Source organism: Mchenga conophoros, linkage group LG2 (genome assembly GCF_057382185.1).
Source record: "Mchenga conophoros isolate Kocher_MC1m ecotype Shallow Benthic linkage group LG2, M_conophoros_male_GT1.1, whole genome shotgun sequence".
Taxonomy (NCBI): domain Eukaryota; kingdom Metazoa; phylum Chordata; class Actinopteri; order Cichliformes; family Cichlidae; genus Mchenga; species Mchenga conophoros.
Genome location: NC_140527.1, coordinates 32,329,094 through 32,356,335, shown reverse-complemented (window position 1 = coordinate 32,356,335; position 27,242 = coordinate 32,329,094). Strand labels below are relative to the sequence as shown.

The following is a 27,242-nucleotide window of genomic DNA, read 5'->3' as shown; positions in this document are numbered from 1 at the left end:
TGACTCTGTCCATAACCCCCACTCACACATACAAACATACACACACAGCTGAAGACCTTGTGTGAGGACTGAGTGCGGATCTCTGCCCACAGGGTGGAAATTCAAGGAGAAAACTCCAGAAACTTTGCTTTCATGGCTTCGCTCTCTCAAAGTTTGTCTCATTTACGTCAGGCTCCTTGTATTTCTTGACCTCTTGGTATGGGGGAGGTTAAGCTTATCATTAAAGGCATCTGAGGACCTAAACCCTGTGAGGTATTGCAAAAAGTCATTTGAATTGGTCAGCACAGCTAGTCCAAGAATCGTTTTCAAATCTCTGCCTTTTAATGCACTGTGAACTTGAAAGAAATGTATGAATCAGACAAAATGTGGGTGTCTTTTGGGACAGAAAAGGTCTGACAAGACTTAGCTAACAAGACAATGAATCATTTGATATTTTGTTTCAGTGTCAGTGGAGAAGTTTCAGCGTGTAAAGTTCATGTTTAGTTGTGTAATTAACGTGATGTATCTGAAACCAAATTCACTGCAAAACTGGGAGATGCAAAATAAGAGAAATCTAAAGTGTAGTTGTGTAACGTGTGCTTTAGTCACTGATAACTGAAGTGGAAAGTGGCCCTCTTTAGGACTAAAAGTATGTGGACATGGAACAGGCCAAAATCATGACTTCATCTCATACAAACATAAGTAATTACTTTTACTTTTATTACTCTGGTTTAAAAACCTCTGTTTAAGCCTTTGCAGAAAATCTTAAGGAATTTGTTTTCATTCAGCTTCACAAAGCTGTTAGGTGATAACTTCTCACCCTCACTCTTTTAGTTCCAAAAGCATGAGGTTTAGGCCACAATGATTATGTTTAAAACAAGACAGACACAAACTGTGGCACGCAATAGGCCTCTTCTGTAGGAGATCAGGTGAATAACTTGGTTATCAAAAACTATCACCTTTCTTCACCTTGAGAAGCTCTTGGAATGCTTTTGTAATATGCACTCAGACATGCTTTTGCACTCTAAAGCTCTGTCAGATCAATTCTACATCAACTGGCTGAATCTGAGTACATCCCTTTATACGTCACAATTCATCCTGCTACATGTACCAGCAGTCACTTTTTGAGATATTTGTTAGCCAAGTCCAGTCTGGCCCTCTTATTCTTGAGTGTAACCAGTGGTTTGCACCTTTTTGTAGACCACCTGTATTTACATTCATGTGGGAGTCTCTTCATTGCAGACTCTGATAATGATACACCTTCTTCTACTAGACTGCTCTCTATGTTGTGAAGTTGATTTTTTTCAAGCAAGGAAATACATTTGTGCATCTGCACTTTAGTTCTCTTCTGTGGCCTTTCAGAACTTTGGATCTTAGTGAGATGACCAGCGAGTGATCTTGTCTTTATTTATTGAACAAGATTGTTGAGTAGACCACTCCTGTCTCTGGCAGGTTTGTAATGATTGCCTCCCTCACTTGCACTGATATCTCTTGGTTTTTGTTTATCTTTTGCAGTTTTATTTGATAGTTTAGTTTTTGTTCATCATTCATTTTGGGAGACAAAATCCTTTGGCCCATGGTGTGGCTGGACCCAGACTCCTTCCATCTTTTTGTTCCTTTTTTGCAGGAAAAGGAACAAGAGTTTCTAACAAGAAATGATTCTTAGTGGCAAACTGAAACTGGGGTGTGGTTTTTTTTTTTGTTGGGGTCACTGAGATTAGTTGAGCCTTTGCTTGTTCCTAGTTGCGACCTACTAAAAATTGAAGTCAAACACTTTCAAATCACACCTCGAGTGTTTGATTTAAATGCCTTTGTAGTTTTGTACAGAGGCATACTGTTCATGGAAATACATATTCTGCACAATATATAATGCATGTAATGAAAACGCATACAATTCAAGTGATCAGCAACTTCAGATTAAATATACATTAAATAGAACCATTATACTCATTTCTATCTCAACATTTTTATCCTTGGATGGCAGTAAGCATGATTTAAACCTCATAACAAAACTAAATGATCTCATGCTCAGTCTTTTTGAAGCTCTTCAATTCAACAACTGTCTTGAAACAAGTCTTTTTAAGCTCCTCTTCCTGTAAGCCAATCTTTCTGTAGACTGAATGCCTCTCACAAACAAAAGATTTGAACAGCAGGTGGGTGGGGCTGTTGTGCTCACTGCCAGCGCTGTACGCCTGATATGACCATATTAAGGACATCTGCTGTCAGTGACATCACAAGAGAGACAGGACAACCTATGAGGGGAAAGTGAGGCTCGGATCTCCTTTTTCTGTGAAAACTGTGCTGTCGTCATCAACATATGTGGTAAAAATAATTTATGCCCCATATGGGTTTGCTTACTTTTGTCCAACTTGTTAATATTGTAGTTTGTTACTTGCTTCATTGTTGAATCTCTTTTTCTGAGGTCATCATTTTACCAAATGTGTTGATCATTATAATTAAAATCAATGGAACTGGCTGAATTTCAGACAATTTTTGAATAATTTCATTTTTGATAGAATTTCTAATCTCACATTGACCCTCTGAACTAAGTGGCATATACAAATATTCTATACAAATCTCACAGTCGCATGTATTTATACATTTGACAGATCAATTGAGCACCAAATGGAATGTCAGATTGGACTGGTGTGTCAAAATATAATAATAATGGATTGGATTTATATAGCGCTTTTCAAGGCACCCAAAGCGCAATTCCATTATTCATTTACTCTCACATTCATACACTACAGTTGTACCCAAAGCTGCTCTGGGGCAGACTGACAGAAGTGAGGCTGCCATATCGCGCCATCGGCCCCTCTGGCTAACACCAGTAGGCGGTAGGGTAAAGTGTCTTGCCCAAGGACGCAACAACCAGGAAAGAGAGCCCAGGGATCAAACCGGCAACCTTCCAGTTACAGATGCGCTTCCCAACCTCCTGCACCACGGTCAAGTCACTCACTTAAGGTTTAAACTCAGAAGAACAAACCAAACACACCTCAGCTGCTGCCCCTGGGAGTGAAAAGAGTGAGCTGAACGTGAGTGCAGTCCTTATATAATGTGTTCCAAGTGAGTTCAATTAAGGGACAAACTCCAGAGTCAACGAGTGTGAGAAAGTAAAAAAGGAAACAAGGTAAGTCACAAGGTAAAACTAAAATTAGAGAACAATCGTCTGTCACAATAAGATGCCACACATGACACACAAAATTAGTTTGTCCACTACAAGACAGAGGTGCACACCAGAGGCCTAAACAACAGGAGGTGTATCACTCCTCCTGGTTTCCACCTCGAGACAGTGTTTACGTTGCCTTTGGTGGCTTTTTGGCAGGTACTGTGACATTCACTGGTACCCTCACTGGCACACAAAACAAAACAACTGAAAATGCCCTTTTTATTGTTTCTTCCTGCACTAAACAAGTCAACAGTATTCAAAAAAGATCTTCATGTATATAGATTTTTTAATCATATATATATATTAGTGGTCTATCAATAAAATTAAAAAACAAAATAAAAGACTCAGCCTGGCTGCAGCTTGTTCCTATGTCATCCTACATCAGTCATTCAGTATATTCACTTTTAGAATTTATATTCAGTGTTAATTGTAGCCAGGCTCAAAGTGTTAATGCTAGCTTATTTTTAGTAAACAGCATTGTGATAAGCAAAACTAGGGTGGCATGAGATCATTATATGATGGCACTTGCCACCCCATGCTATCCCTGTAGATCCGCCCCTGGCCACAAGAGCCTCAATACTTTTAGTACAGCACTTAAATAAATGTACTTTCCATCCATAAAGAGTATATAAACAGAGGCATCCATCATTTTTTGGCCATGTCTGATGTCCCATTAAGAGACCAGGGACCTCACAGCCTTGAACAGTTTGTTTAGTGCTGCAACTCTAAGCTCAGAGTAGATGATGGAGCCTGATGAGACACTTATTCATTCAGTTTCAGGCATAAACTGTTTTCCTATTAGCTGCCATAGCAGATGGGAGACAGCAGATAAAGGCTGACAATGTGAGGCCTTAACATGTTTTTCTCTTGTTGGACCAATCACAGAGAGCGACACAATTTAGTTGGCACAGCTTGAGGTCGCCTATTAAATCTGTGTGTTCATATAAGACATCCTCTGTCTCGAGAACATATTCATATTGATTAGTGCACACAATTCACCTCATTAACAGACAACCTTATTTTTATCTTCCACTCCTCCCGCTCTCGCTCCTATTTCTGTCACTCATTTATGCAAGTCTGTATTTTTAATTTGGCGAGATGCTGAGGTTGTGATCATCAATGACGCAGATGCATGGATGCAAGGGAAGAACCTGTCACCATGTGCATACACACTGCGTACACACACACACACACACACACACACTTGATGTGAAAGACTTTGTTCAGTAGCATCAAGTTTTATTTTTAATTTCAGGGCACAGCAGGTGTGGGGGAGTGTCCCTGTTATTTCAGGTGCCAGAGATTTTCCCCAAGTATTCTTCTCCATCTGAAATCTCAGCACTTCCCACAAAAACATGGCAACTGCCACCCGGATTGCCAACAGTATGAGTATGACTGGAGAAGTCATGCTGTCCTCCAAGGCTGCCGTGAATCCTGCAGGTGTGAAGTGATATCAGATCTGTTTTCAACAGATTGAGCACAACACTTCTCTGACATTAACAAACTCTGGTTTGTTTCATGCAAACATGCACCACCTTCTTCTAAAGATGGCAACTACATTGCTCACTCTGCCGTTTGACCTCTGACAGTATCCTCGGGGCTTCAGGATGTGTGCTGGCAGCAGGTAATGCATGGTCTACCCTTACAGGTCTGATGAGCTCACTATTTGTAATTCTATTTTATGCTGTTCTGTCACATATTGTGCTGGTCACATATTTTGAGCACGTCCCAAATTTCTGGATGCATCTCATCCAAACAGAGGCCGTTTGAAACCAAGGATTCATAAAAGTTCTTACACACAAACTGGTTCACACCTGTTAGCTTTGATGTTTTAAATTAGCAGAATAGGCAGCTTTTATTTAATCCCAAACTGGGAAATTCACTTGTTACATACAGCAGCACATGGACAGGAAGAAAAAGTGAATTAGATTTAAAAATAAAAATGGAAAAAATAAATGAAAACTGTGCACAAAAAGCCAAAATCCTATACTATGTACAAATGGTTACTATATACTGTAAGAATCTGTCTCATTTCATGTTAAAACCCTTCACTTGTCTTCTGTTTGGACTAACAGCATTCTTTCCAGGTGTGTAGTCTTGAGATCGATTTCCTAATGTTAGTCTTTAATTCTGCAGCAGCAAACTGAAGATCTAATATTCAGTTTATAAAGCTGTTTAATGCATCATGAGTTTTATAAACAGAACAGCAACTTTGCAGCTCTCTTTCCTCAAGTGCACAGCAGTGACAAGCGAATTAAGGTAGCATGCTTTGAAGCTAAAACACATAATGATCTTTTTGCTGTCAGGCAACCACAGAGCCATCGCATGTGAAAAGCCTCAATACTTCATGTTTTTACACATGGCAATTCCACCTCCTTAGCCTTTCAGTGCCATAGAGATGGGGAGCACGCAACATCTGTCAAATTAAAAGAGAAAAATATGTGGAACAGAAGCCTCCTATCCTGGTAGATGGTCCTTTCTCCCATACAACGCACCCACAATGATGGCAGCATGTTTAGTTTTTCAAACTTAAAAAAAAAAAAAAAAAAAAGACTAAGGTCACACAATGACCCAGTCTTCATCACCATAAATAAACCAAACCTGGCTGAGCAGGTGCCAATTATCTTCAGTGATGGTCTTCAATTATTCATTTAATATATCTAGTGGTTTGTTGCTTTAAATCCTAAATAATGTATAATTCTCTCTCTCTCTCTCTCTCACACACACACACACACACACACACACACCCCTTTAGAAACATATTGCAATAATACATCATTTGGTCAAGTATTCAAGCAACAGACAAAACATTCAATAAATCAAGGACAAAAAGCCACTAATTGTCACATTTATTGAAATATAGTATTGGATATGTGCATGTAAAATATACATATACTGGACATGTCTCATAGGTTTCTTTACATCATAATTGCACTTTCTCTCTCTTTGGCACCTGCACATGAGGATATAACAGTTTCACCACAGTTAAAAACTGAAACTGCATTCAAGGCTAATATGAATTCCCTTTACTATACTATAGATAATATCAAAAGACTTTGTTGCTGAAAAAAAGAAGTTTGTAGGTTAAGACAGTGCAAAGTCTGGAGTAGTTTCTTTAGATTGCTTCCAAGAGCTCAGATTTATTTATTTTAAAGGTGGCTTTGAGCAGTCTAACCTACAAATAAAATGCCCAAGATAATGGTTTGATAAGGTATATTTATAAAAAAAAAAATTTGCACCAACAAGGAAACCCTAGCGTTACTATGTAAAAACTTGGCACATCTCGGCATGGTGAAGTGTTGTCATGATTTGTGAAATTTTGACCATAGAAAAATGTAAATCTATTTTATTCCTACGTGCGATACATCTGGAAAACATCTTGTCAACAGCTTCGTTTTTCAGCCAAACAAAGATTCCAAGCACACTGGCAGTGCAGTAAAAGCATACCTGATAAAGTGAAAAAACAAAAAAGGCACAGTTGAGCACTGTCAGTCACTGACCTTCCCAGAGCCTGAACCTCACTATGAGGCAGTGTGGGATCATCTTGACAGAGAAAGGAGCAAAAGGCAGCCGATATTGAAAGAAGAGCTTGCAAAATATAAAGAAACGAGCGATGGGTAAACACTTTTGCACAGTACTGTTTACATGCAAATTTCAATATTATTACTACCTCTTAACATTTGGCACTTCAGAAAAATACTTAGAGTCTGAAACAAACACTATAGGAGACATTCCCTTTAACATCCTTCACATGTCAACATTACCAGGTACAACACATTTAAAAAAAAATAAAAATAAAATAAAAAGGAAACCACGCTCCTCCACACTGAACACCTGAAAATTCACATCCTGGACGCAAACAAGCATCCCTTACTGTTGATTATTGTCATGATGTCAGTGCAGTTTGTACCATGTGCACTGAAGCAAGCAGATGGCAAAGTAGTTTTTATACTCTCCACTTCCCTCATCAACCATGTTTTTGACGTACTGTCAAGACATTCCTTAAATAAATAGCTCAAAGCCAAGAACGAGCTTACAATTATTGCTTTTGTTCCCAAATGTCCCTTATGTTCTCACTATAGCCACACTGTTGGTCCTTTACTCATTAGAGGTAAAAACACATAAAAACACAACACAGAGAGAGAAGTTGAAGATGTTCACACTGGAGCAATGACACAATATTTAAAAACAAAAAACAAAAGCAGTGTATTTGTTGAAAGCATTTCTCTGCCAAGGCTGGAATTCCCTCCATACAATGTGTGAACAGAGCCCCTGGATCCAAGACTTCATCTGGACCCAAGTTACTTTCATATTTGCTCAGGAAAATAAAAATTATATTTCACCTTGTTTCAATCTGATGTGTACTTGCAAAATTATAATCTCCCCCAATTTCATGGAATCCTTACTTTTATAGTAACTTCATAGAAAACTTTGTAACTTCATTTAGTTTTTATGCAAATCCATGCATACCTTCAGTATCTTGCCAACAATCTAGCAATTGTTTGAAAGAAAAGAAAAAAAAAAAAGGATGTAATAATAAAAGTGCATTAAAACAAGAATCAAGACATGTCATAGTTTTTGCACATATATTATTAGGGCAGCCAGCATGATTACAGAAACGGACGGTAAAGCAGGATTAGAGAAAAGGACACATTAGCACCATCGGTTTGTTTACATGCTTCAGAGACAGCAGCTCAGAGCCTGCTTAAACTCTGAAATTGCAAAAGGGAGTTAAAAAGCTGCAGAGCAGAATCTTTTCTATGACAGATAGTCATTTTTGCACTGGGCATACACAAAGCTTTGCGAATGCACACTTTACAATCTGAAATTCATTTACAGCCAACTTATGGTACGTAAAAAAAAAGAAAAGAAAAAAGAACAGCCAGTAAAGTTAGTATCTGAATGCTTTGTTGTTCTTCAGGCTCTGTCTTTCAGTAGATTCAATCCAAAGCAAAACGATGCAAATATTAATAAAACGGGCCGAGCAGCAGTTTTGTTTTAAGTACATTTGAGATGATTTTTATGAATATTCAAAGAACTGTGTTTGACAGATGTGTAAGGTTTGGTTGCTGTTTCAGTGCTGGTCTATAGCTACATTTGCACTGCTGTGGAGGTGTGTGTTAATATAAAGTGAGAATCATGTGAGTGTGAAAAAAAAAAACAAACAAACCACAATTAATTTGAGCAAATCAGTAGCTGGGGAAATTATTAAAATGAACGTCTGCAAAGGAAAAACAGGCAATAGCACCAAAATGCAGACAAGCAGATTATTGGTGCGGTGAAAGTAAAGCCCCATATAATTATATAAGCACAGTCATTGATTAAGAGGAGATCTCACTAATATAAGATGCAAACTTTGGTGATCCTCAAAGAAAAAGACCATTTGTAGTTTTAAGAAAAATCAGCTTCTATCATTATTTCAGTACAGAGCCTAAAGAGCAAACAAATACTTCCTGTCAGGAATGTGGAAATAGCACTTTAACCACATGAAACAAGTTGAAGAGGTAATTCTCACTGGTAGTAAACTTATAAGAATGAGTTACTGTACAGACTTTAAGAAGACTGCGTCATGGCTTTATTCTTGACCCGCTGGGAGGAAACACTTCGACAGTGCAGGTAGACTGAGAGGGGGTGGATGAAGGCCAGCAGGCTGAGCAGTGTCAGACCAATGTTCACCTGGAAAAAAAAAATGGAGAAAAAAAAATGAAGATGTGAGGAGAGAAAGGATGAGATAAGGAGCAAGGATAGATCATAAAAATGTATTTACATATAACGGATCCCCATCCAAGACTTTAACCAGAGCAAAGCAGGGATACTGCAGCAGCGAAAACACCGCAGACAGAGCCATGACCAGACCATACAGCTTCCCAAAGTGGCAGGATGGGAAACTAAACACACAGAGCGAGAAAGTAAGGAGGAAGGAGATCACACAAGAATTATTTAACCAGGACAGGCAGCAATAATGTGGAAATAATTACTTATTACAAGTATACTATATTTACATGCAGTCTAAGAGCATTTGTATACATTTACTTGTCAGCAGCTAACATTAAAGACCCTTTGATGCATTTAAAAATATGAAGCTGTGGTAGAGATGATGTCACTGAACAAACTTATAGACCATCCTGGTCCCCCTCTGTACAGACTGAGCACTTATTACTCATGCAGCAGCTTCCTACAATGCATTATTTGTTCTGCTGACTTCACTTTTGTTGATTAAGTATTTAATATATTTGGTTTTTTTTTAATACATTCATTTTTTAAATTTAGATTTATACTACTAACAAGGTATTTAAATGATGCTAAACTGGTACTAATGGGCCCAAAGTCTGCCAAGAAAATCCACCACCAGCCTGAACTGCTGATCCATGCTTTCATGTAGTTTACATCTAATTCTGACTTCAAGAGTTTAGACTCAATGTTTTTCCAGTCTTGTGTTCTTCTATTGTAAACTGCAGCCTCAGCTTCCTGTTCTTAGCTGACAGGAGAGGCCACTGCGTGGTCTTCTGCTGCTGCTGAGATGCTCTTCTGAGTACTTTGGCCGTGGCAAGAGGTTTGAGGTATTTGAATTACTTTTCTCCTCTTATGATCTAGATCTATTTACACACCTGGGGTTACTAATTTTTTATTAATTTTCACCCAGAGAACTGCAGCACAATGGATGTTTTCCCTTTCTTTGACCAACCTTTGTAAACCAGAGACGAGATTGCCAAAAAAAAAAAAAAAAAAATCCCAGAAGTTTCCAAAATACAAACTAGCCATTTTGTAAGATTTCGCTTTTAGGCATTACTCTACTTACTAAAATAATTTATTTTAATTTGCTGTGTTTGACTTCATTTTAACTGCTGTAGCAAAAGCATATCCCAAATTTGGATGAATGAAATGCTTCATGTTATAAACACAGCTGTTATATACTGCCATCTAGTGATCTAAAGAGGAAATGCTGAGTAATGCTCTCCTCTAAACATTTTTAAAGACCAGTGTGTAAACCTGCCTGCCTCTATGCACATGTGTATATAGAGGTTGGCTTATTTAAAAACAAACAAAAAAAAAAAATTACATGCCTCATCAAAAACAATTCTTTCTGATAAGTTTCTCTTTTGTTATTGTTTTTTCACTGTTTTGATGGATGAGTCATCACTAAGATATGTGTTTTATGTGTTATCTTTTTTAAACCACAGATTTCTTATCTTTTGTGTTTCATTAAATATCAGAAATATTTCGTGGAGTTACAGTTGTGTTGAAAGAGTGCTGTGAAATGTAAACTATTCATTGATTAGCGTGCATGTTTGATACTCACGCCACACTGATGAAGGCCGCGTTGCCGCCATAGAGGAAGGAGCGGTTGAGCACCTGCAGGATGAAGGTGAGGTACTGAAGAGGCAGGTATGGGGTGGAGGCACAAATGGAAAACAACAGGCACTGCAGGGCCGTCAGGAAGAGAGAAAGCACCGTCGCCCGCAGGTCCACTTCCTGCTCGCTCTCCCCTACAAACACAATAATGACTGAAGTGTGCATGTCGCTCTTTATGAATCTGCAGCCAGCCTGAGGGTCTCTCTTCAGATGAGACTGAAGATTAAAGTGGACAAATCTTTATATACTGTATGCAAGTTTCCTTTCTTCTCCCCTATCATTAGTCTGAAATAAAGTAAAACTTAAACAAAACTTCAAACAAGGTATAAAAAGACTAGTTTAAATAGCATGCACAAAAACTAAACCATGACAGCATCTCATGTAAACCCATCACTGAATGAATTCATGAAAATTATTCAATCCACACAGGGATGGGAGGTGTTGTCTTTTATTCTACATCAGTATTAGAGTCATGGTGTTACCTTCAGCTCGTGGTTTGCCCTTGTGTCTGTCCATAATGAGGCCGTTCCAGGGAGCACACAGCACGCCACATAGCTGGGTGATCGCAAAGGCATTGGTGTACTGACTCACTGCAGGGACACAAACAAAATGGATAAAAGGCAGAGTCCACCAAAATATGAGACATGATGGTTCAAAAGGCATCAAAAACATGGAGTTTTAGTTTGTAAATCACTGCACTTACTGTGTAAGATAAGCCAGTTTATTAATGAAGCAGAATTTAGACACTGATGCATTTTCAAAGTACCTAACGCATGTTGATTTAGTAAAATTACATTCAAGTGCTTAGAGCTGAGACTGAGTGATGTGGTGTTTGTGCGATTACCCAGTGAGGACTCTCCAGCTGTGAGCCTCTGCAGCATGGGGTTTAGGGTGCCAATGAACAGGTAATGCCTGAGCTGCATCACTGACAGCCAAAGCAGATGCCACATGAAGAACCTGGACAGCAAACAGTCACGGAAACTCTTCTCTGAGAGAGACGGGAGATCACAGAGATGAGGAAAGAAGGCAAAGAGATAGGTAAAAAAAAAAAATCACAGTGGATAAGTGCACTGTGTATGATTGGTTCATTCTTTTTCTTTCCAAGTTGGGCACAGACCTTGCTTTGCAGATGCATCCTTGTTGAGCGGCACTTCCTCTACCTTCTGTGCATCTCCGTTTTCCACCACCTCACCAATACGATTGTCCGATTTACCACAGGTTATCCTGAGGTCAAAGTCACAGCGGGGTTAACGGCACACAGAATGGACCGAGCGAGTTGTTTTACATTTACTTTATGAATTGAGTTTATTGGAATTTTAAATTATGCAGGATGTTTGCATGGAGGTGTGTGTGTGTGTGTGTGTGTGTGTGGGGGGGGGGGGGGGGTAAAAGTTGAGCATTCAAAGCTTTTTCTTATTACAAACCTCATTCAGCCACTAACACAAATACACACAAGTCAGTTTTCCTATCTCTAAGTCCTTTAACATAGCATTCACTCTCAGACACATGCATCAATTTGGGGTTCAGTATATTTCTCAAGGATACTTTGGAAGTTTGGTGGTTTGATTCCTGGCACCTCTAGTCTGCATGTCAATAAGCAGACAAACGTTTCTACCTTTTGAGCTACAGGTGAGGAAAATTATGCACAATTATAAAATTTCTGCTCTTATGATCAGTTTTAGACTTTGTGTTTATATTGGCGGGGACTCTAGTGCATTTAAAAAAAAAAAGAAAAAAAAAGGCTGTCCTCATACTGAGGTTTAACTGTTCTGTTGATTTTAATACAACTGATGTCCTCATCATTGGGCCTTTGTCATCATTGGCTGTAAAGAGCTCTCTTACTCAGCTTACTGAGTAAGAGCTTTCTCAGTAAGCACTGGATGCATGTTTGATCTGTTTCCTATGAAAACAGGAACTCTCTATGAGGAAACTATTCTGACCACAGTGCTACACTGATTCCTCTTTTTGATTTAGCTATGGCACTCTCCTTTAGCACTAACTCTGCCCTCCTTGTCCACTCCAGGTTTTGTTCATTGGCAGCAACACAAACACAAGACAAACTAATCAAAGTAAAATTAAACTCATGCATGATCATTTCATGCATCTTCACTGCAGTTTTTATTTTAGCAACCACGCTGCAAGGTACATTTGGCACTTTCCAAACACATTAGTGCTATTGTAAATGTGAACTGACTGGTCCTTGCATAAAGCTCAAGCAGAAATGCACTACATAACATTTCTGATTCACCCAGTCACACTTTTTCTGCATCCAGGTGCTTTCTATCCAGCATTCCCACTGATTAAAACTGCGCATCCCTCCTCTCCTTATGGTCCTTTGTCATTTTAGAAAAAGGACACTTTGTACTTTAAGTGCAGACTCGTCTGAGACGTCTGCCGTGGATTCATACCCGTATGTGTAGTTATCCGGCAGCGGGTATGGAATCAATTTCCGAGGCAGCAAGAAGAAAGTCCTGAGCAGGTGAACGACGCTGCAGGCGGACAGAAACAGGAAGGAGGAGCGAAGAGCGATGCCACGTTCATGCAACAGCTGCAGGAGAAGAAGAGATGTAGTGGTGATCATTGCTACACGAGACAGCATCAATATATCCTGCTGATTCTTTTGTGTGTAAATGTTTCTCACCTTGATGACGAGGAAGAGTGCCGAGGAAGAATCAAAGGCCCCGTTATAAAGAGTGATGATGGTGGAGCGACGTGAGCCAAACAGGTTTCCTACCTTTAGGAAAATTGAATTAAATGTTATTGTGGGGGCTCTTTAAAATTCTTAGTTGATATTGGTCCCCTCTGCATTCATCTTTCTGTTGTCTATTGTAAGTTTCTGGACAAAAAACACACATTGGGCATACCTAAAGTTTTTGCTATCACTGATAGATACAACTGAAGGCGATTACGTCTCTTGTACTGAGAGTTCCTGTGAACAGCGACCAAATGCAAATTCAATATTTGTACCAAGTTTATCTATTTTCCCCACGAAGGGAGGGGAGAATAGATAAACTTGGTTCAGTTTTTCAGTTAGGAGTCAAGTGTGCACAGCTGAAGATTATTTTTAAGTTCTGTGCTATGGTAGATAACAGCTCGAGCCGACGTAATTTTAGTGAAAATCGTGTCAAAGTCAAACCAAATGTGAAAAATGCAGCTGCCTTACAGCAGTGAGCTACAGCATGAACACCGATCCATCTCCTGAACCTTGAGACAGCTTAATGTTTGTCAGTTAGGTTTGGAGCTGAAAGTCTGCACTTCAAATGACACCCAAGTTGTTTGATTTAAAAATCCAGTGTACAGAGGCAAAACTACAAAACCTGTCACTGTCCAAACACTTGGCTGTAGGTCTTGCTCGAGGGGGAATGTAGAATGTGGTTCAAATTCATAAATCATCGTGGCCTCCCCAAGAGGGATTTGTGCAAAAAAAAAGTGTGGTGAAGATGGTTTCTGTGTTTTGGCTTTGTTGCAGTTTGCTGATAGCCTGAGGAAAGAGTGGAACGTCTTACATTCACAGAACACAGATCACAAAAGGTCACACAGTCGAACCTCTTTCTTCACACAGTGCTTTACTGACAAAGTGGGCCATAGATGAGTCAGTTAGCAAGTTATAATCATGTGTCTTTCCAGCTCTTTCTGGTGATCTACACACAGAGCTCACAAGCAAAAGCGCATTTCAGAAGTCGAGAGGTTTAAAGGTTTAAAATGTGACAGGTCTAAAAAGGTTTTACTTTCCCAAACAGGAAAATGATCAAACCGACATTCTAGAAAAATATATAAGAGTTTTTTTTACAGAAATAGTCAAATGTATAATAAAATTTATTAAAACTGCCTGATGTCACAGCAGTAATCTTAAACTGATCCAGTACCTGCATGTTGGTCATCAGAAATAAGATGCCACCCACAGCCAGGAGGGAGAGAGCTGGGAAGAGCAGGATGGCCAGAGCTAAAAAGGGGAAAGAAAAAACAAAAAACATAACAGCTGTAACATTTGTGTTCATGTTGATATTTATTTACTCTGATCTTTATTTGAGAACTCTCACCTGAAGTAGAAAAGGCCACCATCACTGTACCTATGGTGTAAAGAAATCTGCAATTGAAAAGTATCATTTGTTATTTGTGCCACACAATTTGCTAAAACAATTTGATGAATTCTTGATCATTAGTGTCCTAATAACTGTGCAGCACTTTGGCAAACTGGTTGTTTTGAGATGTGTTACATTAACACACCATCACTCACAACCAAGTAAATGTGCTTCTGGTGCCGTTTGGAGAGCTTTAATTTCCTTTTCTTGGCCTAAGCATCCTCATCTGCACTAGGTGCCTCTTCTACAACTACTAGCATTCCTTGGCTATTTATTTTCACCCCACCCTGTATAACTGGAAACATATGAATCTGTTCAGTGCCAGTCTGTTATTGTGGATTTAGATATTTGGGGCAGAACCCTGCAGAGGTATGTCTGGTGTTCCATTACATGATTAACTTTGAGGAGGGATGACAGCTTAGTGTTGGATTCTGAGCATCTGGAGGAGAAAAGAAAACATTACTCTGTGATTAACCGTCTTTCCATTTTCTTGCCTTCCCTGCTAAATCTGACATTTGATTGAACTTTAGACGGCATCTCTGGCAGCAGAAGAAAATATTTCCCCTTACTCTACTTTCAAAACAATCTTTGGCTATCGCACATTAATGTGAGTTTTTGTTAGAAATCACGAGGAAACTCAAAGATCAGACAGAGATAGAAAAATAATGCTCATTTCGATTTAGGTCATGGGGTCAAATTCAGATATTAATATTTGTGACACTAGTCACCTAATTTGGACTGTTTTATTTACGTCCCTAACTTGTGAGAAGCTGAAATACTGTGGTTCCTCAAGCCTCCAAATCTGCTGTCAGATCAGATATCCAAGTATTTCAGGAAAGTCATGCATCCATCATTCTGTGGTAATCCGAGTTATGTGCCTGAAATTCCACATTTGCCGCGCAATAATTCCTGATATCTTCCCTAAAAGAAAATTCTCAAGTAGTTTTCTAGATGATGGAATTTAAAAGTGGACTCTCAAAAACAGATGCTATAAAAACATCTAACCACCAACTTTAACTCTTGAAATTCAACATGACAGTAAGGACCAGAAGTTTTGCAAAAGTCCTATTACAGAGTGGATCCTTCCTCTGGAATTGTCAGGAAAATCTGGGATAACATTTTAGTCAAAATATGCCTGTTTATCTAAAAAACAGACGATCTTTGCAGTTAGGAGGGGGTTTTTTTTGTGGGTTTTTTTAAGTCCATTTTATTTGTGGGCAGGATATATTAGAATTACCTGCAGAATTTCAATAAACCATCACATCTCGAGGAAAAACTAATTAAAAGTTGCACTGTGCAGTTGTTGCTCAAAAGTTATGACATCTTATTGGTGCTCTTTAATAGTTTACCACTTCATTTCTCTTAACATGATTGTTGGGCTTTTAGTGCCACATAAGAGTACATTTTTCATATGAATGTTCTTGATTAGAATTATTCATTGACTATTTAAGGTGCTGGACTTACATTCCGTAGAGCCGAGTCACTGTAGTACCAAACCGATCAAAAAGGAAACCATTCGGCAGCGTCAGAAAGTTGTTCATAAAAGACGCAATGGTAAAAATAAGCGAGAACTGTTCATCCTGTCCGGCGCAATCTGCAGAAACAAAAGTTAGAAAAGACAGAAGGAACAGGTGATTGATTAATTTCCATCCTTCAGCCATTTTCAAGCTTATTGTTGCTCAAAGTTGTGAAGGTAAGAACATCACACTGACCTAAAACGAGTGTTCCATTGACTCCTGTGCCGTTGACACACAGAGAGCTGAAGTAGCCTTCTTCCTTGAGGACAAACACAAGAGAAGCCCAACCAAACACAGCTCCAGCGAAACACAGGCACTCCACCAGACCTGTGGTGAAGGTGAGGCAGCGCTGCACCGATAAACCGCTCCCAGACCCTGGCATGGTCGCACAGGCTCAGCTCACACTCACAAGTACGTCACAAACTTGTACACAGTCAGAGGGGGCTTCACTCACAGCACCTGCTAAAAGAACCAAACCAAAATACTGCATTTTATTCTTATGTTTAAAGAAAAATAAGAATGATGTGACCATATAACAGCAGTCATTTATTTTGTCTAGCAGTCGTGGTTTGTTTCCATTTCAGGCCTGTTGCTGCATGCCAAGCTCTTCCTTAACCCACCTTCCCTGTTTCTCCATCCCTTCCAAATTGAAAGGGAAAGACTACAAGAAATCTACTACAAGAAAATGAAAAAACCCAAAACAGAACGCCTTAAATCAAAACCTTTTCAGCTGCGCAAGAGCTGTAACTGAAAACATCTGGACATAAAATGCCCTGCTCAAGTTTAGGTCACACCTCCAGAGACACATATTGCATGAATTCATAGGTTACACAAAAGTTATTCTTACTAAGATTAACCTCGTGTTGCCACAAAGAGGAAGTATTCCACATAAAACGCTCTGCTGTTCAGTTACAATGATTTCCAGTTCATTACCGTCTTGTACTCACAGTTCAGCCTCCAAGCGTCTCTACAAATGCTCTTAAACCACAAGCTTGAGCCTCTCGCGCTTGCTTTATATAGAACAGTTCTTCCTTCCTCTTCCTCATCAGTTCCCTCCCTCCGGTTTTTTCTCCTCTCTGCTCTATAGGAGAGAAAATATTCTTCGCGGTGCTAGTGGCTAAAGAAAACAAACACTTGCGCACGTATAGCCGGCCAGATAGCAGAGCCACATACACTGTGGGAGAAAGGACAGATGTGGATGCTGGGAGGCTAAGACAGTTTAGCCAAAAGATCATGTGACTCAGACAGGGGAGGGGGAAAAAAAAAAACAAAAAAAACGTGAGTGCGTGTGGAACCCTCTTTGTCACAGCTGGTGCACGTGGAAAAAAAAGGATGTGTGATAGGTTTTCTCTCCTTGACAGGCTGTAAAAAAGATGCTGCAGTAACTCATGACTCTCCACGGTGCTCCAGGCTGATGAGAAAATGCATAATTAGCCCCTCACTAAAATTAAAAGGAGAGGGTTAGAATAAGGCTTCTACATAAGGGATTAACTTTGCATGCAACTCCCCCCCCCCCACAAAAAACATCATCCAACAAGAACGCAAAGTCAAGTGGTGACACTGAGGGGGAAGAGGAAAAAAAAAAAAAAAAAAAAAAAAAAAAAAAAAAGCACAGATAGTCAGAACAGAAAGATTTCACTACTCTAATAACTTGTTACAATGGAGTGAAATGAGTCAAGAGTAAAGTGCCTGCAGTGTTTGATTCTGTCTTACTCATTAAACGAAGAGTCAAAGAAAGCTGCACACCACACTGAAAAATTCCAGGCCAAAAGCCTCTGCTATGTTCGTAGATGGCCCTCAGTTTGAATTCAGGGTACAGACACCTCTACTTTTAAGATTAGGCTTAAAAAGTTCATTTTCCCCACTGAAAAGGAACTTTCCCACTCACTCAGAGATGAATTCCCAGTCATTCATCTCTGGCTCTCTTCCACAGCCTGTCTTTTATCCAGTCTTCCTCCCTTACACCCAACTGGTCGCGGCAGATGACTTCCCCTCCACTAGCCTGATTCTGCTGGAGGTTTCTTCCTGTTAAGAGGGAGTTTTTCCTTCCTACTGTCGCCAAGTGCATCCTCGTTGGGTCATCCGATTATTGAGGTTCTCTCTGTAGTTTTGTAGAAACTACTGTTCTTCTATATAAATAAAATAGAAGTTGATACTAGTGACAGATGGAAGGCTATTGGCAGACTTAAAAACCCATCTTCAGCTTGTCTAGTTTCTAAAGATTGCACACCACGTTGAAATATTCCAGGGTTTTGGCTAATAGCACTTTGGAAACATCCTGTTAGGTCAAAATACTATTTTTTTCTATCAACCTGTTCTCTTTGGCACTTTTTATAGATTATAAAGATAGAAACTGAAATACATTGTGTTACTAACAGCCAGTTCCAAAAACAAAGTGCTTAAAGCTACAATTTAAAGCTGGTTCATGCCAAGTTGTCCGTTATGTGTAAGCAACACTGCTTCATCCCTTGAGAAACCATAAATATTACAAACTTGCTTATTTAGTATCCCTTGCTCGGATTTGATTTTCCCCTTTTAGGAAGACAACATGGGAAAAACCTGTAAAACTTGCCTGACCCACTCACTCACCTGAATAAGACGTGCCCAGTCCTGTAAAGCAGCGTTCCCCAATCCCTGGACCACGTGAAACGTTCGGTACCGGGCCGCGAGAGTTGAGGCTCGAGTGTGAAATGTATGGTTTTCAGGGTTTTTGTCGGTTTTCAGCGTTATTTTGTTATCGTTTTTTTTTGTCATTAACTCTGTTTTCCTGGGTCTTTTCACGTGTGTTATGAATAAATCTTTTTTTCGGTACCGGTACTAGTTTTATTTTGTTGTATTTATCCGCGACACTTTAAAGGCCAGTCCGTGAAAATATTGTCGGGCATAAACGGTTCCGTGGCGCAAAAAAGGTTGGGGACCGCTGCTGTAAAGGACTATTCAAAGATTCTGACCAAGTTCAGGTTTGTTGGAGTTCTTTCTGTCTCACATAATTCTGTTCATTACATCCAAATATTCCACAGTGCTCGATTCCTCAGTGTGAACTCTGGCACAACGCATATGCGAGTGGACCACATTGCACGGTCAAAAAGTAAGTGTCACGCTCCTTTCAAATCAGAAGTGCTTTCGTCCAACAGTGTGCCATTTTGCAGATATTCCGGCTTACTGCAAAAGGCAGTCATAAAACACCAGAAAACACACATTACACATCCCAGTTTTTGTACAGTATCCTTAGTATCAGGGGAGCAGTGGTTACCACCATTGCCTCACAGCAAGACAGTTCTGGATTTCGATCCAGCTGCTGCTCGTTAGCTTTTTTTTTTTTTTTTTTTTTAATTATATTGCTGGTAGTTCTAAATTGGTAAATGAGCCTTAGCCCTGTGATTAGAGCGGTGTACCCCGACTCTTGCCCTGTGCTAGAGATATGTTCCATTCACCGTGCAACCCTGAATTAGACAAGCTGAACATAATGGCTCGATTGATATCCTTCACCTATTAAATAATTCATCTTCTACAGTGAAGGTGAACCTTCAAAATATGTGGTTGGTTTCTAACACATGAGACAAAATTCCATATTAAAGCTTCAAGGATAGGCCTTTGTTTTTAGCATCCAAATATTCTTTAGGTCCCTCTATCAAAAATGTTTGCATGATCAAAGTTCAAAAAACACACCACTGGAACAAGTTCAGTAACATCCATTCATTCTCTGCACTCACCTAAATCCCTCATACAGGTTTGAGGTTTCACAGCCTTGTTACGACTTTAAAGCTAATGTGCAGTTATAAGAGATAACTAGCTTACCTGATTATTTTGATTCAACCATTTTTCGACACAATGAGTTTTATAGAAATTGCACTAATCACTCTTTCTCTGTTGCTGGCATTAAACGTCGACTGCTCCAGGTCTTCATGGTTACTCAAAGCAGGTGGCTGAGTTGTTTGAAATACAGAGGCTAATGGACCAAACCATTTGTTGTGATACCTGTGGGGTTCATGGATTTTCTTTGTGGTGAGTTTAGTTGTTATCCCTGTGATTTTTCCCCTTTGCATCCATAATGGTTTGCTCCACTACTCTAGGTTCATGGTGCTCGTTTTAGCTCTCTTTGTTAAAGTGAGGTTTTGTAAGCAGTAATTTATGAGCAGTGTTTATTTAGTTCGCCCTATTTATTTGCTAAATTTATATGTCTTGCATTAAATAATATTTTTAATGCTTTTATTTAATTTTGATTGAAATGAAACCCACTTTTTCAACAGCACAGCTTTGCCTGCTTGGTCCCCTACAGTCACTGAGACAGCCTGCACTCAGACTCCAGAGATTATTGATTATAACCAGATGGTGATTGATTTTCTGTCAGTTTTCTTTAGTTTGAGGTTGTTGGGAAGGATGGAAAATGGCGACAGTGACATTACAACAAACAAATAAAGTAATTTAATTTCACCAACATGTGATTTGTTTGTATTTGCATTTTTGGGTGTGGGATGCCAGGATGTCACTGTTGCTAAAGCAAACGAGAAAACGCAGCACATATTGTTGTGTGATCTATGTCAGTTACAAAACAAACTGTTTAAAGTCATTCTTATTACCTTATTGTTTTTGTATCAATGGGTTTCTGCTGCTACAACAAGTTAAAGAGGGTGTTATGAGAGGGCAGAGATGTAAATGGAAGTATTACTATAAAAACACATATATATCATCATCACTACTCATCACAAGACACAGCTCACACACTCATGGCTTGACACGCAACAAGCTTGAGCACACTTCCTGAAACCAAAGCTTTCTATGTGCATGCAAGTGGAGCTATAGCCTCACTGGAAAGATGACCAAAGGTCTTAAAGCACATGAACTCTTTCTGGTCACAGTCCAGAGTCACTGTTTAATGTCCCGGTAGTCAAAGTGGACTCCAACTCTAATGGTGACCCTAGGTGACATGATACGGAGGAAGTGAGTGTAACAAGTAAAGAATGATGTGCCAGCGTACATTTTATTCGCTCGAAGGATGATGATGCAGAACGAGAACAAGGGCACATTTCCGTTGACTTTCACATTTCTCTTCTGCCGCTGTGGCTCAAACCTCACCAATGAGAGACAGATCAAGTTTCTACCTCTACCTCACAAATGATTAAGGGAGTACAAACACCACAGTTACCATTGTTTGGCATGAATCCCAGTCATATCCATGACACACAAACTAAATGTATTTGGTGCGTACCTTTTCTCCTAGGCCCTCCATTATATGCTGGCTCACTGCAACCACAATTCAAAGCAGCTGACAGCTGGTATGCTGTGTCCAGTGTCCAGCCTTTTATTGACCCATCCCAGCATTTTGAGACATGCTACATGAGCTAATATAGTGCTGTGCAAAGTTCTTGAGCCAACGCTCATTTCTTTATAATTTAAGCCAGAATTTCTCGTAATTGTTTAAATTAGTCTTGAATAATAGTTTCCAAGGCTTTCTGGACGTTCTTCTTTGAACATTTGCTGCTTTTTCGCTCATTTTCAGTCCAGTCTAGTCCATGAAATCTTTGTTAAGCCACTTAATACTGACCTATGAGTCAACTAGGGCCTATATAAAAATGCACCTAACTCAAGTGATGAAACATCGTTGCAACTACACATAACAGACCTTTTAGTAAAGAACCAATTTTAAATTAGATATTAAGGCACTTTGTTACAAGCAGCCTGATGCAAAACAGATATTTTGTTCCCATTCCTTTAGTCAAATCTATGAGGAATGCCAAAGGGAACACAGTTTGATGCGCATAAAATAGTAATCAGAAATGGTCTCAGTGGAGGAGCAGCTGTCACAGAGCCATTTTTAAAAAAAGGGAAATGTCGAAAAAAGGATGAGGTATGCCAAATTACACAAGAACTGGACTGAAAATCAGCAAAAGGTCTTGAGGAGTGATGAAATTTTATTATTTAGTTATGGATGGGTCTAAGTTCACCCAGTAAAGTCACTGTGGCCCTTCAGCTGAAGTCTACTGATACGCATTAACACTAAGTTACAATAATTAATACAATTTGGTAATGAAAAACGTAAACATCCATATTGCTGACAAAAGTGAGCTCAGTTATAATTATTCAGTTAAAAGTAGTTTAGTGCTTCTGCAGCAGTCGTGGTAACTAGCATGGCTGAGGATGACACTGGGCGGGCTGGCCTATGCAGGTAAACTGCGCTCTTCTTAAAAACAGCCAGAGTTCACAGGACAGTATAACAGGCTGACACTCGATTGGCAATAAAAATATTAATTAGCATCAAAAAATACACATAGTAATCTTAACATTAAAAAGTTCTCTTAAAGAACTAAACCCACATCAACATGCAATGAGCGCTGATTCGACCAGTGCTGCTTACAGCCTTTGGCCTGCCCACTGTTATTTTCTCAAGACCCAAAAACATGGTTGACCTGAGGCAGATTTTGGAGGTTTTTTTGAGTTTTAAAGATGAGAAGCTCCTCTCTCCAGAGTGACTGGAAGAGTTAAGAGTCGACTGACTGCCAGCTAAGTTAATGTTAACTGGCAAAGTAAACAAAAGAAACAATGTTGTGCAACCAGAAGTTATGTTATTCAAGTGTCACTCCCCAAAAGTTAAGGCAGCAGCATTTAATTATTTTGCATTATATTTATTCATTATTATCTGCTCCACTCACCACTGTCTGCTCTAGCGTTTTTCTCCTCTTCCTCTTTTTCACTCACAGAACTTTAAATCCTCAAATTTTTCACTCATTGGTTTTTGTTGTTGTCTTTTGGTTTGTTTAAACAGGATCATGCACATCGCAAAACGTGAGTGACTGGAGTCAGGTGGGGGCCTCATAGGGAGTCAAGGTCTCTCCTACTGTCACTGCAAACTTTGACCACCACCCACCAATCAACAACTTTACAGGTATTGATGAATGGATTTTCTTACAGTTTTTGTTGTAAGCTAGGCTACAACAAAGCTAGATTTTCATCTGAGTCTGCAAAAAAAAAAAAGACAGGGATGCATTTCACTATAAGATCAGATCACCAAAGAGGACTTTGGTAATAATGTGCTTCATAAAAGTGATGCTGGAGCTTTTTGGGTGTATCTGGAAGCTTAGAAATTTGTCTGATTATGAATCGAACCAGGTGCAGGTGTCATTATGGTTGCCTTTAGGGTTATGGGCTTTAGAAAAAGTAAATGAGTGTTCTGATATGAAAACACATGCATCTATATGATTATTCATGTGATTGGACATAAACATACATACATGCATAAATCAGTATTTTAGTGCGAGTCTTCTGCAGAAAATGACTGTGATCAATCCTCAGAAGTGATGGAAATCTGTGTGTGTGTGCTGTATTGCATAACGGGCAGTCAGACACACTCTTCATTCGTGCCAGTCTGATAAGTGCCAACATCAGCAAACCGTTGGACAGGAAATTGTCACATGTCATCGAATTTATATTTCTTTAAAATTCGATCCCCAAATAGAGAAACCACGGGACATCACACTCACTACTTCCTCTTTCTGAAAACGTTTAGGTAAAAGAAAAAGTTAGTGCCACATGTGACTTATGAGATTAGCTGGTGACAAAAATTCTAAACATAGGATTTTGTCACAAGATTTACAGTTTTATTCTTTAACTTATGTGTACTGTTCAAAAATGCTGGCGAGTTTTGGCTTGCACAGTGCGCGGCTGTCAGGTTGGATGAGGAAGCTCCTCAACTGAACAGGTGTGACGTTTGTTTGTGACTTCTGAAACCTGAAGTTTGGCATTTTGCCTGCCACCAGGATGTTTTTAAGAGCCATCAGTCACGAGTTAGGGGGTGGATCTGACTGTTGATGTGGCGGCAACTTCTCAATAACAAGTGAGCTCGAACCTAAAACAAAATGATGATCATGTTGTAGTAAATAAGACTTAAAACTATCAACTGAAGCCATAACCAATCAGGAAAGTATCTACTGAGTTCGTAAATCAAGTGAGCAGCAGGGTAATGTTGTCATAGACTCCTGCACAGTTGAAACAGCTTCACTTTTTCACACCAAGAGACCAAATCTTTGTTATTGCATACGAAGGGAGTCAAAATTGAAGTGAATGAGAGTACCTATGACTGAATGTGAAGGTTCACTGGTATGAATGAATCAATGACCATGTGACCTTTGGCAAACGGACAAACACAGACCTAGTTAATGTTTAAAAGTTAAAGAACAGGCGTTTTTAACTCTTTCCCCCGTAAAGATGACATCTGACAACTTTCCCCGCCCACCCTTAATGATGAATTTTCACACTTCAGTATAAATCACTAAAGATGAAAGATTTGAGTTTCTCTCTAAATAACAATCTGTTTACTGACAACAAAGCATTCATATATGCATAATTAATGATAATCATTTTTCGTTTAACTCGGTGGACATATCTGAACACCAAGAAAACCCTTCCACACACATGATCGATGATGTAGTTGATGCATAAAAATGCAGTTACTTGAAGTTTATAGGACGGTAAAGAATCTTCTAATTTCATTTTTTAAAATTCCTTTTAAGACCACAACCACATTCTTCAGATAAACGTTCAAAAATAAAGAGAGGGAGCTGTGGATTTTGTCCCAATCAATAATACTGATATAGACTTGGACACAGATATCTCGGCCTTCTATCTTAAAAGCCAGAACGATAACAGCAGGAAGAGCAAAGTAGCAATAGTCGCCCTTTTTGTTTGTGACAACAGGAAATGGGTGTTGTTTTAAGACAGACTTGCAAAATTAGGAAACTATTCTTTAAGCACACATACATTCACACACCGTCACTTTATTAGTTACACTATGCTAGTACCTTTTGCCTACAGAACTACCTTAATTCTTTGTGGTACAAGGTGCTGGAATCCCTGCTCAGCGATTTTGGTTCATATTTACATCACAGCATCACACAGTGGCAGCAGAATTGTCTGCTGCACATCCATGATGCACTCCTACATTGAACCACATCTGAAAAATGCTCTTTTGGATAAGATTTGGTGGCTTTATAGGCCATTTGAGTACAGTGAATTTCTTAAATGGTGAGTTATCCTGCTGGATCCCTTTATGACCACAGTGTACCCATCTTCTGATGGGAACACTATGGTCGTAGAGGGATGGACATGGTCAGCAATAGCGTCCAGGTGTTTAAACAATGCTTACTTGGTAGTCCAAATGTTGCAGCAGAAATCGATAGTCATCAGACCAGGCAATGTTTTTCCAATCTACTATAAGTACCATTCAGTTTTGTTGAGCTTCAGTTTTCGGTTCTTAGGTGAAAGGAGTGGTACCTGTTGTGATCTTCTGCTCCTGCTTCAAGGTTCTGCATAACTTGCTTTATAACCACTGTTTATTTGCATTACTGTTACCCTCCAATCACATCACATCAGAATGACCGTTCACCTCTGACATCAACAAAGTGCTAATGGTTTGTTTGTGCTCTGGCACAAGCAACCACGCAACCTCCAAAGGCACTTACATCACATGAGTCTGACCACATCTTTAGATTAGGTCAACTTTAAAAGTCGTTACATTTAAAACAATGAGTGTAGTTGCATGTGATTCTACTAATCAGCTCTTACTCTTTTTATTTGCTGTATGCGCTTAAAAAACACAAGAGGCGTCAGTGTGTTTTTTTTTAAGCTGTAATCTTGCTTGGTGCAGTGTCTGCACAGCCAGACCCGTATGATGTTGATGCTCTGTTTGTGTGCACACACAAAACTGCAGGCAGGCCTGCCCTCATTAGAAAACAGCTTCGAGTCTATTTTTAGTCGGCAGCTTTGTCTGAAGTCTTTGTAAGAGGATGTACACTTACGTGATATTGTGATCTCCTGCAGCGATCCCATTGTCCATTAAATCCACACATTGTTAGTCCTGTAACATGAAAGCAGCCTGGAGAAAGGACTCGGGAGGCTTCTGCGCTCTCACACACCCTCTTAGTATATGAGTACTAGCTGGTTTGCTGCTCCCAGCTCTGGTCTTTGCTCAGGTTTAATCCTCTACAAAAATTAATTTCTTAAAAAGAATCAAATATTTTAATTAGAATAACTTTAAATACTCATTAAAACTTGCATTTGCTCGTCTTCACTAAATTCGACTCCTTGTACTATTCATCTGTCTCATGATGAACTAATAGCTATGTGTTTGATATACGCTAGCTCGTGAAGTGTGCCTACGGTCCTTTTGCGCCACCGTGTGACCATAGGAAAAAAATGCGCTGAATAAAACGTAACAATATTGTGTTCCGCAGGATTATAGGATATAGGATTACATGTAAATAAGAATAAAGCCTCACTGGTTTGCATGAGAGTCATCAAAAGTGTGGGAAAACTGGATATATGAATACATAAATTAAGAATAAAAACAAAAATAACAAATCATTTCTTGCGTTTTTGATACTGACATGTTTACTTCTTCTTGAACGACCTACTTTCTCTTAAGAAAACAAGTCGGATGATTGCCTGAAACCACATTTGATCATTTCCCCTCTATCTCTAACTATAGCTGAGTACTTCTTCCACTGACATACATTGTAATGTACTGTGATGCTGAAACATCCTCTTGGTGTTTATGTGTCCTTTTCCTCCCCGTTCTCCAGCTGTTTCCGGCTCCATAGCTGAATGTTTTTACTGGTGAATCTTTTTGTTTGCGTGTAGTTGTTTACTTCTTTTATCATTCTCACTCTAATTCCAATTCTCTGGTCCTCTCAGTGAATAGTTATTGAAAGGGATTTCTTCCACTCCCTCCATCACCAGTACTACATTGGTGTGATACTGTGATACATTATTTGTGTTTTGTTTTACATTTTTTATATTGACGCTGAAATTTTCAAACAGACTAGAAATCTGATCAAAGGTGATGCTGTGCCTCAATTCACAACAAAGATCAACAGAACAGTGAGAGGAGAAAAAGGTGCATTAATGGTTGGATTAAAGTTGCATTTGCTTTCAACAAAAAATATAATCATCATCAACAACAACAAGAAAAAGAACAAACACAAATTAAAATGTGTTATCTTCATTCAAACACCTGAGCAGTTTACGCTGAAGCGTGATTCACTTTTCAGGCAGGTGTTTCTTTTTTAGTCATTAGGCTCTGATTGGTTAAGACTGCTCTCTGGCAGCATTTATAAGCCTTCACCTCAGTCAACTTTATTGCTGGTAGCC

The 27,242-nt window shown here is 39.2% G+C and overlaps 1 protein-coding gene across 1 annotated transcript; it reads right to left on the bottom strand.

The window, feature by feature from the left end:
* Positions 1–5,982: 5,982 nt before the first annotated feature.
* Positions 5,983–20,238, bottom strand: slc43a3b (solute carrier family 43 member 3b). The gene is made up of 13 exons (XM_085295806.1): positions 19,899–20,238; positions 16,296–16,562; positions 16,048–16,177; positions 14,542–14,588; positions 14,368–14,444; positions 13,143–13,235; positions 12,910–13,049; positions 11,619–11,725; positions 11,346–11,489; positions 10,984–11,091; positions 10,449–10,635; positions 8,916–9,036; positions 5,983–8,824 (listed from the first exon to the last, which is right to left on the bottom strand). The coding sequence occupies exons 2-13, from the start codon at positions 16,480–16,482 to the stop codon at positions 8,702–8,704; spliced, it is 1,464 nt and encodes a 487-aa protein (XP_085151932.1). The 5' UTR covers positions 16,483–16,562; positions 19,899–20,238; the 3' UTR covers positions 5,983–8,701.
* Positions 20,239–27,242: the final 7,004 nt, after the last annotated feature.

What these genes read in the sequence shown, in the direction of transcription:
- slc43a3b (XM_085295806.1), bottom strand. Translation starts at nt 16,482, where the DNA reads ATGCCAGGGTCTGGGAGCGGTTTATCGGTGCAGCGCTGCCTCACCTTC. An exon ending in TTCTGATGACCAACATGCAG is followed by an intron (nt 13,236 to 14,367) that starts GTACTGGATCAG and finishes ATTTTCCTAAAG; the next exon opens with GTAGGAAACCTGTTTGGCTC. An exon ending in CACTCTTCCTCGTCATCAAG is followed by an intron (nt 13,050 to 13,142) that starts GTGAGAAACATT and finishes CTTCTCCTGCAG; the next exon opens with CTGTTGCATGAACGTGGCAT.